At 53.2% G+C, this 17,122-nt stretch overlaps 1 protein-coding gene across 1 annotated transcript; it reads right to left on the reverse strand.

Moving 5' to 3' along the window:
* Nucleotides 1-1,061: 1,061 nt before the first annotated feature.
* On the reverse strand, nt 1,062-15,705 carry NLGN4X (neuroligin 4 X-linked). Its single transcript, XM_028503702.2, has 3 exons — nt 15,465-15,705; nt 11,473-12,262; nt 1,062-4,831 (listed from the first exon to the last, which is right to left on the reverse strand). Exons 1-3 carry the CDS (start codon nt 15,703-15,705, stop codon nt 3,982-3,984), a joined length of 1,881 nt encoding a protein of 626 aa, XP_028359503.2. The 3' UTR covers nt 1,062-3,981.
* Nucleotides 15,706-17,122: the final 1,417 nt, after the last annotated feature.

The following is a 17,122-nucleotide window of genomic DNA, read 5'->3' on the forward strand; positions in this document are numbered from 1 at the left end:
TTAGCAATACGCATAAAACGTACAGACTTTTACATCGTATAAGACAACACTGGTGTAGGCACAGACCGGCAATGGTCCTTACAAACAGCTGATGTAAACGTCGAGTATTAATCCATACAGGGCAGCACTGCAAATACATTTTCTCCTCCTTATGATTTTTAAATAACTTTTCTTTTGTCTAGCTTACTTTCAGGACATTCTACATAATACACGCAACACACACGCCATCGCTGTGTCTGGGATTGGCGAGTATGCCTGGGCACAGGAGGCGAAGTCTGGGGGGAGTCCGACATTGTATGTGAGTATTCGACCGGGAGAAGGGGGTGTTTTCCTGTGCCCCTAACCCCTGCCCGTGTTCAAGGGTCAACTGTAACTGTAGGTGACCTCGGAGGAAGGTCATCCCCAGCCATCCTGGATTGAGACCCATCAAGGACCGCCGGCAACCACTGAGGCGGACTCAACGTCCCCCGCTGGTGAGAATCCCAACTACTCAAAAAGTTTCCGATCCCCAACTTCTTTTGTTGACACGTGAACACAGGTGCTGCCCCTGAGGGAGACAGTGAAGGTGAAATAAGACAGACGGTGTGGCCACATGTGCGGTGAGCACGTGACAGATGAGCCGTCACGGGTACCACAGCGCTTGCTTTTCGGACTCTCGGATTGCACACAGTAGGACTTTTTGGCCGTCCCTGGGAGATTTCCTCCAAAGAACGTCCTGTGCTCGAAAGGGCCCCCTGGCATCGCCCACAACCGAAAACCCAGAGACATTCGGGACGGCCGCGTGCCCGGTGCGCCGTGTTGGGCTGTCCCAACATGTCACCCAAGGGGTCCCTCCACCCAAGAGCTTGTGTCTCCAAGGTCAGGGCCGAGGAAGGGACCCAACCACAGCCTGGATAGACAGTGGGCTCCGAGCGGCAGGAAACCGACCCCTAAGCGGCGACAGCGGAGTCTTCCCTGTAGAATGGAACTCGGCCGCAGCACTTACCTGGGCACGGGACAAGGGCGCGCGGGAAAGAACCAACCCATCCACCGCCTACAGGACGACGGGCCGCGCAATGACGTGCACAGAGCGTTAGAAAATACTGTGATATTTTATTATTAAAAATGCTTGCTGAAAAGTTTATACATATGTGTCCAGCCATATATATATATGTTCTATCATTACTTAAGGCAAAAATCAAAAACAGAATCGCGAAAGAATAACCCCAAGAAACCATTAAACCCTGCGTGCCTGTGAAGGGCGAGAAGAAAAAAAAGCCTAGGAAAGGAAAAAAAAAATTTTTTTTACGCATTTTTTTTTCTCATTTTCCTCTTTTTTCAGTTTTTTTTTTTTAATAGACAGCAAGGATATTTTATTCTCATAGAACTCTATGAAGATTCTAGAACTCCTTCCCACGTAGAAATACGGTCTCGTTGAAGGCGTATTAAATTGCTCTGGATCATAATCCTCTGTAAAAGCTAAAGTAGTTTATTCACTTAAACAAGAACTCTTTTTTTTTCCCCCCCGCCCCTTACCCACATGGGACAAGCCTGATACAGTACTGGGCATATTGCTAGCTGAAGACGACGGGAAGGACTACAAACACATACCGGGACTCGCGTCACAGACGGACCCACAGCGACGCGCGCGCCCCTCCCCTGCGCTGTGATGGAGCGTGCGTCTGCGGGCGCATCCAGAGCCCGAGGGACGGCGTGGCGCTCGCTGGTGCATGAAGTTCGCGCACCGGGGACGCGCAGCCTCTCCTCCCGCGGCCAGAGAGGGGTCCCACTTCCCCGCGTCCTGATGGGGTGGGGGGGGGGGTGAGGGACGGGGGGTGAGACTCCTCCCCCAATTTCAACCAAGAGAGACACGACCGTCCACCCTTTCTGAGAAGTGTCTTCCCTGGAGGGCTTTCTTTCTGGGGCGCTCTGGTTTCAACAGCTACCACTGTTGCCTGGTATCCGGAGAAAGTGGGGCTGTGTTTGGGGGGACCCACCCGCCTTCGCCACGCCACCGAAGACTTGGTTTTCACGGGACGCCCCCTGCAATTATCTTTGGCTACTCTTTCCCGGGGTTGCAATGATTTCTGCGAGACGAAACGTAACCATGGAAACTGGCCCCTGTGTGTTCACCCCCCTCCACCCCCCTCCCTTTATGACAGTCAACATAGTCTTCACGGAAGATGAAACGGACAACGAGAAAATGACCACATGTTGTGGGGCGGGGGCTCTGGCCCCCCTGTTTGTCCACTCTAAACGGGCGAATGACCTCCACAGGGAAGCCCGCCCCCCAACTTCCTGGACAACCCACGCCAAGCGCTGCTGGGGTTCCGCCTCCCTCTCGGGGTGCGCTTTTCTCTCTGTCGTGACCACGGACGGATACACAAATGTGCCCAAAGCCATGTTGGGAGACGAAAACAGCAAAGCAACCAAAACCCTACTCGCTGATAACACGAGGGACGCTGCGCTTCCACAGAGAAGGGAAGGCGGGAGCTCTCCTGCCACGGGGGGCGGAGCGCTGAGCTAGGGACCCCCAAGCCTCGCACGGCCCTTGGTGCAGCTGCCGCGGATGGAGAACAGAGGCGCACTGATTCCGCAGCGCGCGCCTCACCAAAGGCCTGCTTTCTCTCCTTCCTGGCAGGGCCCTGCGCCGGGAAGCACCGCTTGCCTAACGCACTCCAAGAGCCAGAATGACAGCACTGAAATCTCTCTCTCTTTCTCTCTCTTTTTTTTGGGGGGAGGGGGGCTGATGGGGGTCCGCCTGTGCGTGTCTCTTGGGTCCCCGGGCCTTCCACAGACTCCACGCAGAGCGTCTTTGTGTGACGACTTCATGAACGCCTCTCTCTCTCTCTCACACACGCGCACGCACACGCAAGAAAATAAACGTTCCCCAAGACAACAGTCTCCTAAGGTTGCTGTCACATGCACTGGTACATCCCGGGAAGGGGGAGGTGTCCCCGGGGGACACGGACGCCGCCCCCTGCTACACGGAAAACGCAAGACAAAACCGTTTTTTTTTTTTCCTCCTCCTCCTCCTCACAAGGAATTCAGAAGACGTGCCTCCTACCGCCTGCAGGAAACAGAGGTGATGTGACTAATGTGTGTATATATAGGTATTTATATACATACAGACCACAATGAGAGTAGTACAATCTTGCTAAGAGCTCTTCCAAACTAAAAACACCGATAAAAGCCTGTTTTGTTTTGTCGTGGTGTTTTCTCGGGGGGGGGGGGCGGGGCGGGGAGGAGTGGGGGGGAGTGTCCGTGTGTTTCCACTCAACAGCTATATACACGTTCCTTTTAGGGTGACCAAGTTTCTTAAAGAGAGTCCAGGCTGGCCAGGCATCCCTCTGCCCACACAGGTCTGCGTCCGGGTCTGCAGTCAGCGGTTCTCTTTGAAGAATAAAATCTTAGGTCTCTCTCTCTCCCTCCTTGGGCTAGAGCCGTTTGCTGGGTAAACGCCCATAGATAAGAGTCTTTCTTCCCTTCACGACAGCCACCTGTCCTATGGCACATAAAGAACTTTATTATTAATTATTATTATTTTGAAATTGCAATTTAAAAAAAAACAAACAAACCACCACCATGGAGCGCCCCTGGCTGAGTCCCAGAGCAGTCAGCTCGGGTGGTGAGGTTGGTTGGAGAGGACCCAGGGTCCGCACAGGCGCGGGGCCTGGTCCCGAAAGGTTCGCGGGCGGCAGCGGTGGCCATCGGAGCGCAGGGTTCGCGCTCGCGGCGTCTCCGCTTCACATTTCGCAGGGTCAGAAGTGGATCCCGTGCCAAGGGGGTGCGCCCGCACGGACGGCAGGATGCGCTGCCCTCTCGCCGTGGGCTTGGTGGGCGTGGTCCTCCGCGGGCGAGTGGGCGGGGTGGAGAACATTCCTGGGGTGGAGGCGTGGCCTCTCCGCGTCTCTGCTCCCCCAAATGCGCGTGCAGCTGGCGGAGGCGCGCAGGAAGGGGTGGGGTGAGGGGCTGGGCAGGGGCGGGGCGGGGCCGGCAAAGCTATACTCGGGTGGTGGAGTGCCCGTGCGGCAAATTTGTACTGTTCTGCCCGCCGCTGAAGGTGTTGAAGGTGTGCAGCGGCTGCATGCCCGTCAGTGTGTTGGGGATCATGGTGATGGTGTTGGGCGTCATGAGCGGGATGTCGTCCGGGGAGCGGCGCAGCGTGAGCGTGTAGTCGGGCGGGCAGGTGAGGCGCAGCGTGTCGTGCGCCTGCAGCGACTCGCACTCGTGGTCATGCTCCAGCTGCTTCATCTGCAGCGACATGATCTCCTCGTTCTGGATGTGCGCGATGTCGTTGGTGGTGTTGCGCTGCGGGCTGGGGCGCCGGTGCGTCTCGTGGCGCCGCTTGTCCTTCTTGTAGTAGAGGGCGGCGAAGGCCAGGATGTTGAGGAACAGCAGCGAGGCGCCCACGGCGATGGTGACGCTCAGCTCGGTGGAGTAGTCCCGCTTGGTCTCGATGAGGACCGTGGTGTCCTCGGGCCCCGTCTTGTGCGGGTCCTTGGAGTGCTTCGGGTGGTTGGCAGGCGTGATGGCGGGGCGCTTGGTGGTGGGCCAGATCTTGGCGGGGGAGCGCCGCGTGCCGTAGGGGAAGGACGTCAGGTCGGGCGGGGGCACCTTGGTGGTGGTGGAGACGTACTGGAAGATCTCGTTGAGGTTGTGCAGGTGGGGCACCAGCTCCAGCCAGAAGGCCACCTTGGTGGCGCGGTAGTGGTCGCGCACGCGCGGCTTGAGGCCGATGTGCAGGTAGAGCTGGTCCTTGGGGTTGTACTTGGACCAGGCCACCTCCTCGAAGCGGTTGGGTTTGGTGTGGATGAACTTGGTGTCCTGCGGCACGGGCTGGTTGGGGTCCCTGGGGGAAGAGGGGGGGGACAAAGCAAAAAGGAGGTCACATTCTCCCACCGGGCACACGGAGGTGTTCTGACCAAGTCACACGGGAAATCACCGTCCGTTCATCGGAGGTGTTTATCCGTGCAGGCAAACACTGAAGGAGCCACGGACGCTTTCTGCATGACTCTGAGCCACTTTGTCTTTGCCTTACAGTTCCCACACCGGTCCTATTTTTTTGTTTGTTTTATTTCTCCATTTATTTTGTTCTTTCGATTCCTCACATCACTGAAATTATACGGTACTCGTCTATCTCGGCCAGACTTGCTCACTCAGCACAATCGCCGCTAGGTCCAGCCACGCCGTCGAAAATGGTGAGATTTCACTTTTCATGGCTGAGTAATATTCCCGTGTGTGTGTGTGTGTGTGTGTGTGTGTGTGCGCATCACAATCTACACATAAGTGAGACCATAGGGTATTTGTCTCTGAATTATTTCACTCTGCATAACACCCTCTAGACCCATGCATGCTGTTGAAAATGGTAAGATTTCATTTTTGATGGCTGAGTAATATTCCCTTGTCTGTGAGAGAGAGTGTGTGTATCACAGTCTACACGTAAGTGAGGTCATATCGTGTTTGTCTTCGTCTGAATTATTTCACTCTGCACAATACCCTCTAGATCCATCCACACTGTCGAAAATGCAAGATTTCATTTTTCACGGCTGAGTAATATTCCCTTGTGCATGAGAGACACAGTGTGTGTGTATATATCAGTTACACTCTATACATAAGTGAGATAATATGGCATTTGTCTCTGTCTGAATTATTTCACTGAGCACAACACCCTCTAGATCCATCCACACTGTCAAAAATGCAAGATTTTATTTTTCACGGCTGAGTAATATTCCCTTGTGTGTAAGAGTGTGTGTGTGTATATATATCACAGTCTACACATAAGTGACATCATATCGTATTTGTCTCTGTCTGAATTATTTTACTCTGCACAACACCCTGTAGATCCACCCACGCTGTCCAAAATGGTGAGATTTCACTTTTCATGGCTGAGTAATATTCCCTTGTGTGTGTGAGTGTGTGTGTGTGTGTGTGTATATATCACAGTCTACACATAAGTGAGATCATGTGGTATTTGTGTGTCTGAATTATTTCACTCTGCACAACACCCTCTAGACCCATCCACACTGTTGCAAATGCAAGATTTCCTTTTTCATGGCTGAGTAATATTCCCTTTGTGTGTGTGTGTGTGTGTGTGTGTGTGTGTGTGTGTGTGTACACATATATCACAGTCTATACATAAGTGAGATCATAGGATATTTGTCTCTGAATTATTTCACTCTGCACAACACCCTCTAGATCCATCCACGCTGTCGAAAATGCAAGATTTTATTTTTCATGGCTGAGTAATAGTCCCGTGTATGTGTGTATCACACTCTACACATAAGCAAGATCATAGGGTATTTGTCTCTGTCTGAATTATTTCACTGACCACAATACCCTCTAGATCCATCCATGCTGTCAAAAATGGAAAGATTTCATCTTTCATGGCTGAGTAATATTCCCGTGTGTGTGTGTGTGTGTGTGTGTGTGTATCACAGTCTACACATAAGTGAAATCATGTGGTATGTCTCTGTCTGAATTATTTCACTCTGCACAACACCCTCTAGATCCATCCACGCTGTCGAAAATGCAAGATTTCATTTTTCATGGCTGAGTAATATTCCCTTGTGCACGAGTATGTGCATATCACATTCTACACATAAGTGAGATCATAGGGTATTTGTCTCTGAATTATTTTCTTCTGCACAAGACCCTCTAGATCCATCCATGTTGTCGCAAATGGTGAGATTTCCCTCTTTCTATGGGCCGACTCATACTCCCCTGTAAAAATGCAGCCCATCTTCTTTATCCCACTGTATTTTTAAAATAATTCCTGATGGCAGCCTTGCGGCATTTCCATAATACTCTGACTGTGTTTCCAGTGCACCCAAGTACCTGCAACAGCAATGAAGGGAACCCACATCTGGGTGCATTTTGAGGAAGTTCCCTGCCCTCCGAGGGCCCCTGGGCCAGACACCAGGGGGACCGGAAGGCTCTCCTGGGAGACGTGAGGTCCGCAAATGTTCCGGAACATCGGGAGGCACGCACCTTGGAGACTTGGCCAGCAAACACCACGCCTGCCCAAGGAAGGGACTTTGGGCTCCCCCCGGCCTCCATCCGAGGCTGTCCCAGTCATTTCCAGACCCTTGAGCTTTTTACACCTGGGAAATCGTGAGCACCTTCCAGGATTCCTCGCCTGTCGAGAACCCTGGGTCTGGAAGCTGAGGGATGAAGGTGAAGTGTTCACTCCAACACTGTTTGGTGCAGAGTGAGCGCTGGATAAATGTTATTATGCCTTTCTGCCAGTCCACACACTGGAACACCTAAAATAGGGGTCATGTATACTGGACCTCGACATGCAGGGTCCAGCACAAATAACGCCTCTTTTTTTATTATCAAATCATAAGCGTGTCGCTGCCCTGGCTGGTGTCACTCAGCAGACTGAGTGCGGGCTGCGAACCAGTGGTAGTTCCGGAGGGGAGAGCTAAGCCTCTCACATCGGACCGTGAGCCCAGACGTGGGTTATACCCTGAGCCCTTCCTCACCTGGCACCCTCGGGGCTCCTTCTCCACACCTGGACTGTTGAAGCAGCTCCCGCGGGGACCAGGGAATTCTCTGCACAGGGCTGGCTGCTGAGGCCACGGCCCTGTTGAAACTCCGTGACTGGCTAGCAGCGACCCCCGGAGCCTGTGTCATCTGCTCACAAACCCCTCAGTCCCTAGCCGGTGCCCCTCAGCCCCACCCGGTTTCCTGGGAAACCAGCAGCCTGGGAAAGGCTGCTCTCACTTACTTACGTCGCAAGTGGCTGTGCACGTTGAACGGAGCTCTGAGGGCCTCCCCTGAAGGATGCTCTGAGCCCCATCAACCAGGCTTACAAATTAATTACAAGCACAACCCTCGCGGCACGTGTACATGATAAGTGTCATTTCGGCGCCGCTCCTCACGGACCCCAGGGGCAACGGGAGCTCAGGCTTGCACGGCCTCCGGATGCTTCCGGCGGACTTCCGAGCCCGCCGGCCCTCTCTATCCTGTCACCTTGGGGAGACCCCTACCTCGGGGTCAGGGGGGCAGCTACTCTACAAGATGCAGGCTTCATGCTTTCCCATCTGTTCCTGATACTTTGTCACCGTTAAGGAAGCCAGAAATGTCACAATCAGGTAACAAGCATCACCCCTTGGGTATGTTTGGGCTGTGATTAATCCCAGGTGACGTTGTATGTCCATGACCTGCCTGTGCCCCCAGTGAGGGGTGCACACCCCCACTGCCAAGCCAAGGGGTTGTAGGAACTACAGTTAAGACGTTAAGAGCCCTGGCTGGCGTAGCTCAGTGGATTGCGTGCGGGCTGCAAACCAAAGTGTCGCAGGTTCGATTCCCAGTCAGGGCACATGCCTGGGTTGCAGGCCATGGCCCCCAGCAACCGTGCATTGATGTTCCTCTCTCTCTCTTTCTCCCTCCCTTCCCCCTCTAAAAATAAATAAATAAAATCTTTAAAAAAAGACATGAAAAAGCATTCGAAGGCAGAACGCTGTGGCATTTTCCATCCTGGCTCAATGGTCGCTGGAGGCAGCTACTTGGTGTGAACACACCACTCACTCATTACTCCCCTTTCTCTTTTATTCATCTTTTAAAAACATTTTATTTATTCATTTTTAGAGAGGGGAAAGGAGGGACCAAAAGGGAGAGAAACACTGATGTGTGGTTGCCTCTCGAGCGCCCCCTACTGGGGACCTGGCCCGCAACCCAGGCCTGTGCCCTGACTGGGAATCGAACCGGCTACCCTTTGTTTTGCAGGCCTGTGCTCAATCCACTGAGCCACGCCAGCTGGGGTTCTTCCTCTCCTTTTTAAACGAACAGAAAGCCTGCGCCCCAGGGCCTCTGGGCATCTTCTATCATGTCCAACTGGGTGATTTCTTTCAGCCAACAGCCCTAGGCACCCAAAGCACCACTGCTGTGTCCACAACACAATGGACCTGACTCCAGTCCTCTCCTGGTGGGAGAAAAAGCTGCCTCAGGCCAGGCAACCATGTTCCTGGCATCCCCTCCCTTCCCTGCTGCCCCCAGGGCAGCTTTTCTTACTGCAAATATTTAAAATGTGACCATTCCGAGCGGGCACCCGGGCCACCACACTTCCCACTGGGTGGGAGATGCACCCTCCTCGGGCTAACACGGCAAAGCCTCCGGAAGCCCCTTCCCGCCAGCCAGGAGTCCGGGGGGTCCCTGGAGAGGAGGACCTCTTGTAAAAGCCCTAAACATCGAGACCCTCCGAACACCCCACAATCCCCCCTCTCTAGAGCTGTGTGCAGTGGGGGGCAGCCGGGCAGCCCTGTGGGAGGCCAACCCGGCCATCTGGCTCGCCCCCTCGGAGCCGCGAGCGTCTTCATTTTCAATTCAGCAGGAGAGGCTCAAGGTTAATGACGGAAGCCCGGGCAGGCGGGGCGGCACGGCTCCTCATTAATTCCCACAATTAGGTGACGGGACACGAGGAAAGGAAGAGGCCCGGGTAGGTGCGGCTACTTGGGGCGGGGGGCTGGGCAGTCTCTTCTCTCATTGTCTGCTGAGAGCGTGCGCTCCGCGGAGGATTGGCGGGGGCTGTTGTTAGGTGTAGCTCTTGGGTGTTTTCTATCTGTTCATCCCAGGAGCTTTGTAAAAAGATGTATTTATAGATACACACAAAGACGTATCTCCATCTATGCACATACATACGAAATGTGCATTTACTTATGAAATGAATATGCATAAATGTTTATACCTATATTCCTATATATATATATAAAGCACATTTCATAACCACACAGCGTTAGGAATCCGGCCCTCGGGGTTCTCTGCCTCTGCCATAAAGCAAATATCGCCTTAAAGGGAGGGAGTCCAACAGCTGGCTTCCCCAGGACACACACAAGTCACGCTGACACTGTGTTGTAGAGTCCAGTGATTTTGAGCCTTTTTCTTAATTTGGATTTTTTTTTGGTCTTTTTTAAAAAAGGATTTCACTTAAGCCCTTGGCTGGCATAGCTCAGTGGATGGAGCGCGGGCTGCGAACCAAAGCGTCGCAGGTTCGATTCCCAGTCAGGGCACATGCCTGGGTTGCAGGCCATGACCCCCAGCAACTGCACATGGATGTTTCTCTCTCTCTGTCTTTCTCCCTCCCTTCCCTCTCTAAAAATAAATAAATAAAATCTTTTAAAAAATACAATAAAGATTAAATTTAAAAAAATAAAAAATAAAAAAGATTTTACTTATTTTTTTTAGACAGAGGAGAAGGAAAGGAGAAAGAGAAGGAGAGAAACATCAGTGCGTGGTTATTACATTCTCTCACGCCCCCTACTGGGGACCCGGCCCACAACCCAGGCACCTGCCCTGACTGGGACTCGAACCCGCGACCCTTTGGTTTGCAGGCTGGCGCTCAGTCCACTGAGCCACACCAGCCAGGTGAACCTTTTTCATGGCACACCTACACTCATCACTAAAATGCTGCAGCACACTCAAGAACATATCTTTCGCTGACCTGACAAAAAAATATAGGTATAATTTTGATTTGCTCACACCAGATGGCTATTGTATTGTGTTTTTTTTTTTTTTTAATTATTTGACCATCTAAGGGAAAAGAGGTCCGTGCCCGGACTGAATCGTCGGGCGCTGCCTGTGTTAAAAATTCTGGGGTGCACTGGTTGGGCACCCCTGCTGTTGTGTCTGGGATGTGCAATAATAGCGTTACGCTGAAAAACGATGCCCATGCATTCATGAAAACGATCTTGTTGCTTCAACAATGGTGCCCCATCATCTGATACTTCAGCCAATCATCATCCTTTGCTGGTGGAGGGTCTTAACCTTACGCTTGTAAAATAAATGAATAAAAGCAACATTGGACAATCAAGCCAACGGTCATAAAATGAGGTATGCCATGTATACACACACACACACACACACACACACACACAGTGTCTCTCTATAGTTATTAAAAGATCTATTTCCTTCCCATGGTTGCACAATTGGGAGGTTTACCACGTGGCTCCCATTTTTTTTTTCCCACAAACGAGGTTGTATTTCCATTTGAAACCCTCCAGTCAGCGTTCGCTATGCCAGATTCTCAACTGGCAAACGTGTCTACATCCTGCAGGGGCAGGGAGGGGACAGAATTTTCCAGACTCGGCTGGCACTGGGATCAAAAAGCTGGCTCGCCCTGGTCGGGCGGTGCCCTAGGCTGGGGCATCATCCTACGACACATGCAAACGTGGCAGGTTCCATCCCCAGGGGGGGCAGGTACAGGAGGCAACCTATCCATCCATGTTTTCCTCTCTGTCTTTCCCTCTCCCTCGCCCTCTCTCTGAAATCGATAAACATACGCCGAGGCAAGGATTAAACAAACGAGTCTCGACAGAAATAACGCAGGGGTGCAGAACAAACGTGGTCCCTGTGGAAGTTGGGGAGCGGCGACCATTGTGTGAGCATCTGCATGCCTCCACGTTACAGCCGTGGGAACACCCGTACGGGGGAACCAGACAGCCGGGAGGAGGGGGCGGGAGCGGGGGGGACGACCAGACGGGGAGAACCTACCCGGTTTTGGCGAAGTTCGTCCAGTAGGTCATGACCACGGCGCTGAGCATCACGTCGTTCTTGGAGAAGTTGCAGCTGAACAGCTCCGTGGGGCCGATCATGGGGATGCCGAAGACGTAGGGCACCTCGTCGCCGTGGGCCGAGTCGGCCCAGCTGGGCTTCATCTCGCTCTGGCAGTGGTGGTAGAAGGCGTAGAAGTAGGTGGGGGAGCCGTACTGGGCGTGCAGGTCGGCGGTGGCCACGGCGGGGGCCACCCACTGGTGGTCGGTGAACAGGGCCACCAGGGTCTTGCGGCGCGTCTCGGGGTTCTCCTTGTCCGCCCAGTCCGTGTACATGAACTTGATGGTCTCCCGCAGCGTGTCCTTGCCCTCGGGGTAGCCGTACAGGTTGTCCACGAAGTTGGACACGGAGAAGTCGAAGTCGTTGGGCGTCACGCCGTCCTCGTTGTCCACGATGCCGTCCACGAACTTGAGGCCCTCGCCCTGGTTGACGCCCAGCATGATGTCGTAGTTGAGGAACTCACCCTGCTCCATGAGGATCTGCGGGTCGTCGGGGATGACGTCCCCGTCGATGACGGGCCCGAAGGAGATGTGGTAGGTGGCCGGCGTGATGGTCTGCTGGATGAGCTCCTTGTGGCTCTTGCCCCGCAGGCACTCCACCAGGTCCGTGGTGTCCAGCATGTTGCAGCCCACCTTGTCCGCCAAGATCCGGGTGTACTTGGCCGGCTGGTAGTTCACGGCCCAGCTGGACAGAGCGGTCCCGCTCTGGATGATGGCTTTCTGGAACAGGCCTGCAGGTGCAGAATCGGGGGGGGAGGGGGACATGCAAATGAGACGCCGGCACACACAGGGGCGGCTTGTGCCGCGCCAAGGACAAGAAGAAGGCTGCGATTGAGGCCCGGGCCTGGGAAATGTCCGGGCCGGCGGCATTGGGCCCGGGTGGAATCTCTTTCATGCAAGTCCACCCGCTCTCCCCCTCCCCCCCGCCCCGCCTCCCTGCTGGGCGTTGCATTTACGGGGTGTTCTCTCTCTCTCTCTCTGTCTCTCACACACACACCCCACCACCACCACAAACGGGGCTGAAGGATGTAAAACTACGTGGACACTTGACCTCCACGGACAAAAAGAGACACTGTCTCTACCCATGCACAATCTGGGGTCCTATCTGCTTGTTGTCCCCACTGGGATCTCGGCAAAGTCTGTGTCAGGGACGGGCGTGCCCCAGTCCCTGAAGATACGCTCTGGGCCAGAAGGAGGGTCCCCCAGGCTGCCCCGTCTCGTGGGGAAAACCAGGTACGGCTTCAGTCCAGGGAAAGAAAATCGACGGAAACTAGGCTCAGAAGAGGCTGCATTCAGAGACGAGGTTCCGTCCGCCTCCTCAACCTCCCGGGGGTACTAACATGTCACAATCCCAGTCCCCGAATTAACGATGGCTAACGAAAGCCTCGCTGGCACACCCCACTGGAAATGGAGATTTAAAAAAACAAAAAAAAAAGATGATTCATTTCTAAAGGGCATCCATGTTCAGCCCAGATCCTCGTCCCATTGATGGTGTCCTGTTTTCAAAGCGTCCGTCTGGGGAGAAACTTGAAACGTCTCGGGCAGTTTGAGGAGTGAGTACAGTGTGGACAACCTTGAGACTTGCCGTTGAGGCGGCTCTGCCTGACACATTACCCAAGTCATTTGGGGCCAGTGTCCCCGTGTTTATTATTGCCAGAAACAAGCAGGTACTGACTCGTGTGTTGGATTCTACAGACGGATGCTCCAAAACACTTCAAATAAATGATGCCAATATTTGACCTAGGAAGACGTTGATGGGATCAATCAATCAGAATGAGGAAAATACTGCGGGAAGTTATATATATATAGATATTTTTCTGTCTCAGCCCTATTGGCCGTGTCTGAGGAAGAAGTATGGGTGTACCTGTCTGTCTGGGAAGTAATGAAATCCCCGAAGAATGAGAAAAAATTGAATAAAGAAAAAAGATCGCCTATAATTCACGCTGTAACATGCAAGTTACGTGAATATGTTAGTATCCTTCTTTTGGGCTATTTTTCCTCCTTAGTTGGCTTTGCGGAAGGGTGTCCATTATATCCATATTTTTTACATGGCGTTTCTCAGGCTATCATATCACTGAGGCTCAATGATTAAAACTAACTAGCGTTCCTTTGAGTAAACACTTATGTTCCTTATAACTGTCCTGGCTTTCTTTTCACCTGTCACCTGTTTTCGTCATGCTCTGCCCTGATAATTCTACGGGAAACATGCCTGTCAATGCCTCTCATGCATTCGACAGAATACAGCGCTGGGGGTGGAATTCCTAAGACCGAGCCTTCGGGTGCGTGTGTCCTTCTTGATTCTGTCTCTGGGCTGTTTCCGGAAGGGCCCTCTGCCCCGATGAGCCATGCAAGACACTAGTGCACAGCATCATAGTTTCTGGCCGTGCATTCAAGCAACCAGCACCCTCCCTCCCATCGGTTTGGGCCGACATGGGTCTGGTCCCTACGAAAGTGGGTTCCGACAAGCTTCTGAGTCGCAGAGAAACAGGGAAGGGCGTGGGTGTTCGTCTGATGACTCCCCTTTCCTCGAGGTCAAGGTGTAACACACATTACAAGCCTTTCGACCAAAAAATGACCATCCATTTTGTCTTACTAATGACACCACGACACAGCAAGACCGGGCGACTGGTCTGCGAGGGTCCAGGACTCGCGGGCAGAACGGGGATCCCCTGACATGTCACAGAGGGGCCTTCCCTGGTCAGCGTGTGTGTGGAATCGTGAAGGTGCTTTACGGGAAGATACTGGGGGAACTATTCAAAGTAAAGATGATGCCTTTCGCCTTGTAGGTGTGCTTTTGGTGTGAACGGTTCACCGAGGTAGGGTGCACGCTCTGTCCAATCCCTGCTGACCTCTGTCTTTGATTTAAAGTGAAATGTTTATTTTTTCCCACTCCCGTTGACATTCAACAATATATCAGTTTCAAGTGCACCCCATTGTAGCTAGAGATTTCTATAACTTACAAAGCGACCCCCCCAAATAAGTGTAAGGACCCACGTGGCCTCATCCATAGTTACTTCTGTGTTACTACTGGCTGTGTTCTCTACGTCGTTGATGCTTCTCCTAAATCTCCTAAATCTCCTAAGTGCTTACACCCTCTGTCACCATCGGACGAGAGGGAAGGACCTTGGGGGAGCCCGGACCGAACAGTGACCCGTGCTCAATCACAGTGGACTCCGAATGCACCTCTGCATGGTGCAGGGTCGGGAATCGAGCCACGGACAGAGGAGAGGCCGCCGGCCTCGTTACGGGAGAAGAGGTCATCGCCAGGGCAACGAGCCCACGACTCTCGTGTCCGTGCTTTTTCTGTGTCGCACGGCTTCCGCCAAAAGCGGACATCAGACGTTAACACTTAAAGTGGAGCGAATAAAGGGTAAAAAGGCCAAAGGAAAAGGGTTCGTGAGCCTTCCGGAAGAACTCATTTTGCTGCATGTATTGGATGCCCCAGATAATACCTGCACATTTAGGTTAAGAAAAAAAAAAAGGTGTGTTATGAAAATACCGCATTTTGCTGCATCCATACCTTGTGCCCGAATTGGGAAAATAAGGAGCGTAATAACAATCCCACGTGTGATGCACACAGAAATGCAGGTGCGCACTGTACACCAGGAAACACGGCAGTTAAGACTACTGTATGGCCTGTTTGGAAGCTGCCGAGAGGGTACACCTTGAAGACGTGTTGCAGCAACGTGAGGTGACGGGTGTGAGTTAGACCCACCATCATCCCTTTGCAACATGTGCAAGTAAGGTGCTGTGAGGTTGCACGCCTGAAACCCATCTCAGGGCTCAATTCTGTCTCCGCTTTTAAAAATGGAAAGAAAGCGGGGTCCCAAGGAAGGGAACCCAGATGCATGTCACGTTGGGGCCGTGGGCTCAGCCGGTCCCGGGGGCCAGCAGCCGTCCGCCATGGGGGGAAACGCGAGACCGGTGGGTTACCTTCTGAGTAGTGGGACAGGGTGAGCAGGCTGACACAGGAGGCCCCCGCGCCCGAGCCGAAGATGGTGACGCGCTTGGGGTCACCGCCGAAGGCCCCGACGTTCTCCTCGATCCACCGCAGGGCCTGGATCTGGTCCAGGAGCCCGTAGTTGCCTTTGGCCGCCTGGTCGCCGGTGCTCAAGAACCCTGCAAGAGAAGGCAGCGCACGGTGAGGTTGCTCAGTGGCAGCAAGCGCCTCCATATCGGTGCTGACGGCTGAGGTCCTGGTTCACCTGGCCCGCGCTTCCCTGCCCGTGAGAAGCAACACGATAGCACCTTTGTCCACGGCAGGGAGGCTGAGCGGGTGTTAACGGTGGACGCTGTGATAAAACGCCTCCTTGGTGGGTGGGTGTGGAGCTAAGGCGTAAGGCAAGACGAGTCGAAAACATGTGTAACAAGTCGCAACAGTGGGGAGCGCAAATCGGACTGGATTCAAGCGATCCTTCCGGTGCGTTATGTCCGTCCTCTGCACAAAAGGAAAAAGACTCCTACAAGAAGCTTTTCCAGGGGGAAAGGTGTGTGTGTGTGTGTGTGTGTGTGTGTGGTGGGGACTGGCATGCCTGTGTCTCTCTGTAAGGCTGTGTGTGCGTGTGTGTAACAGCACTGAACTATGGCTTTTTCTCATTACGTGTGTATTAATGTTTTAATGGAATACCACTCTCATGTGTAGCTTTCAAAGTCAATTATAGACATAATGACATCCCACACGTCAACAACTTAGTGAGCACCTCTAGTCTTCCGTGTAGGAAAAAAAAAAAAAAAAACCTCTCACAGTGACACAAATAACACACACAAATAACTATTTTTTAAACGTTTTATTTATTTATTTTTAGAGAGAGGGGAAGGGAAGGAGAAAGAAGGGGACAGAAACATCTGTGTGTGGGTGCCTCTCACACGCCCCCTACTGGGGACCTGGCCCGCAACCCAGGCACGTGCCCTGACTGGGAATCGAACCGGTGACCCTTTGGTTCGAAGGCCGGCGCTCAGTCCACCGAGCCCCACCAGCCAGGGCAGGGAATCAGGAGAGGCAGGGCAACCCCTTCAAGATCGTGCACTTATGACACAGCCCCTGAGTTCCGTCGTCTCAGACGCTCGTAGGGCCCGGCGTGAGCCCAGAACACGGGGGTGTACCGACCCTCCCTTACGGAATCAGCAATCACTAATTGCCTTTCCTTGCCAACGAGTGTGGTGCGGCCCCAGCATCCGCCCCTGAGCCCTTTCTCTCCCCGCTTTTGCGCACAGTTTCCCATGCAATGAGCCGTGCTCTGCTGGGGAGGCAGGAGGCCTCTTTCAGGCCGTTGGATGAATAAAACAGCTTGCCACGGCGGCGTGGGTGCCGCGTGATCACCGAGACAGGCCTCTCTCTCTCTCTCCCCGCATTAAGCAGGGAGGTGATGAATGCGGAGAGGCTCCAGGAATTTTCTGGCAGAACCCTTGTGTCTCCAGCAGGCCCCCCCCCTGCCAGCCGCCTCGCTCCCTCTCTGAGGTTCTTTGCAGAAATGACCTACTTTGCCCATTTTGTGTCTGTGAAACACTATGAAGATTTGCAACAGGCAGCGATGGCAGCTCTTCATTAACCCAGGGGGCCCCTCCCAGCCCCAGCAAAAAACGTGACTGTG

The sequence above is a fragment of the Phyllostomus discolor genome, chromosome Y, assembly GCF_004126475.2.
Source record: "Phyllostomus discolor isolate MPI-MPIP mPhyDis1 chromosome Y, mPhyDis1.pri.v3, whole genome shotgun sequence".
NCBI classification, from domain to species: Eukaryota; Metazoa; Chordata; class Mammalia; order Chiroptera; family Phyllostomidae; genus Phyllostomus; species Phyllostomus discolor.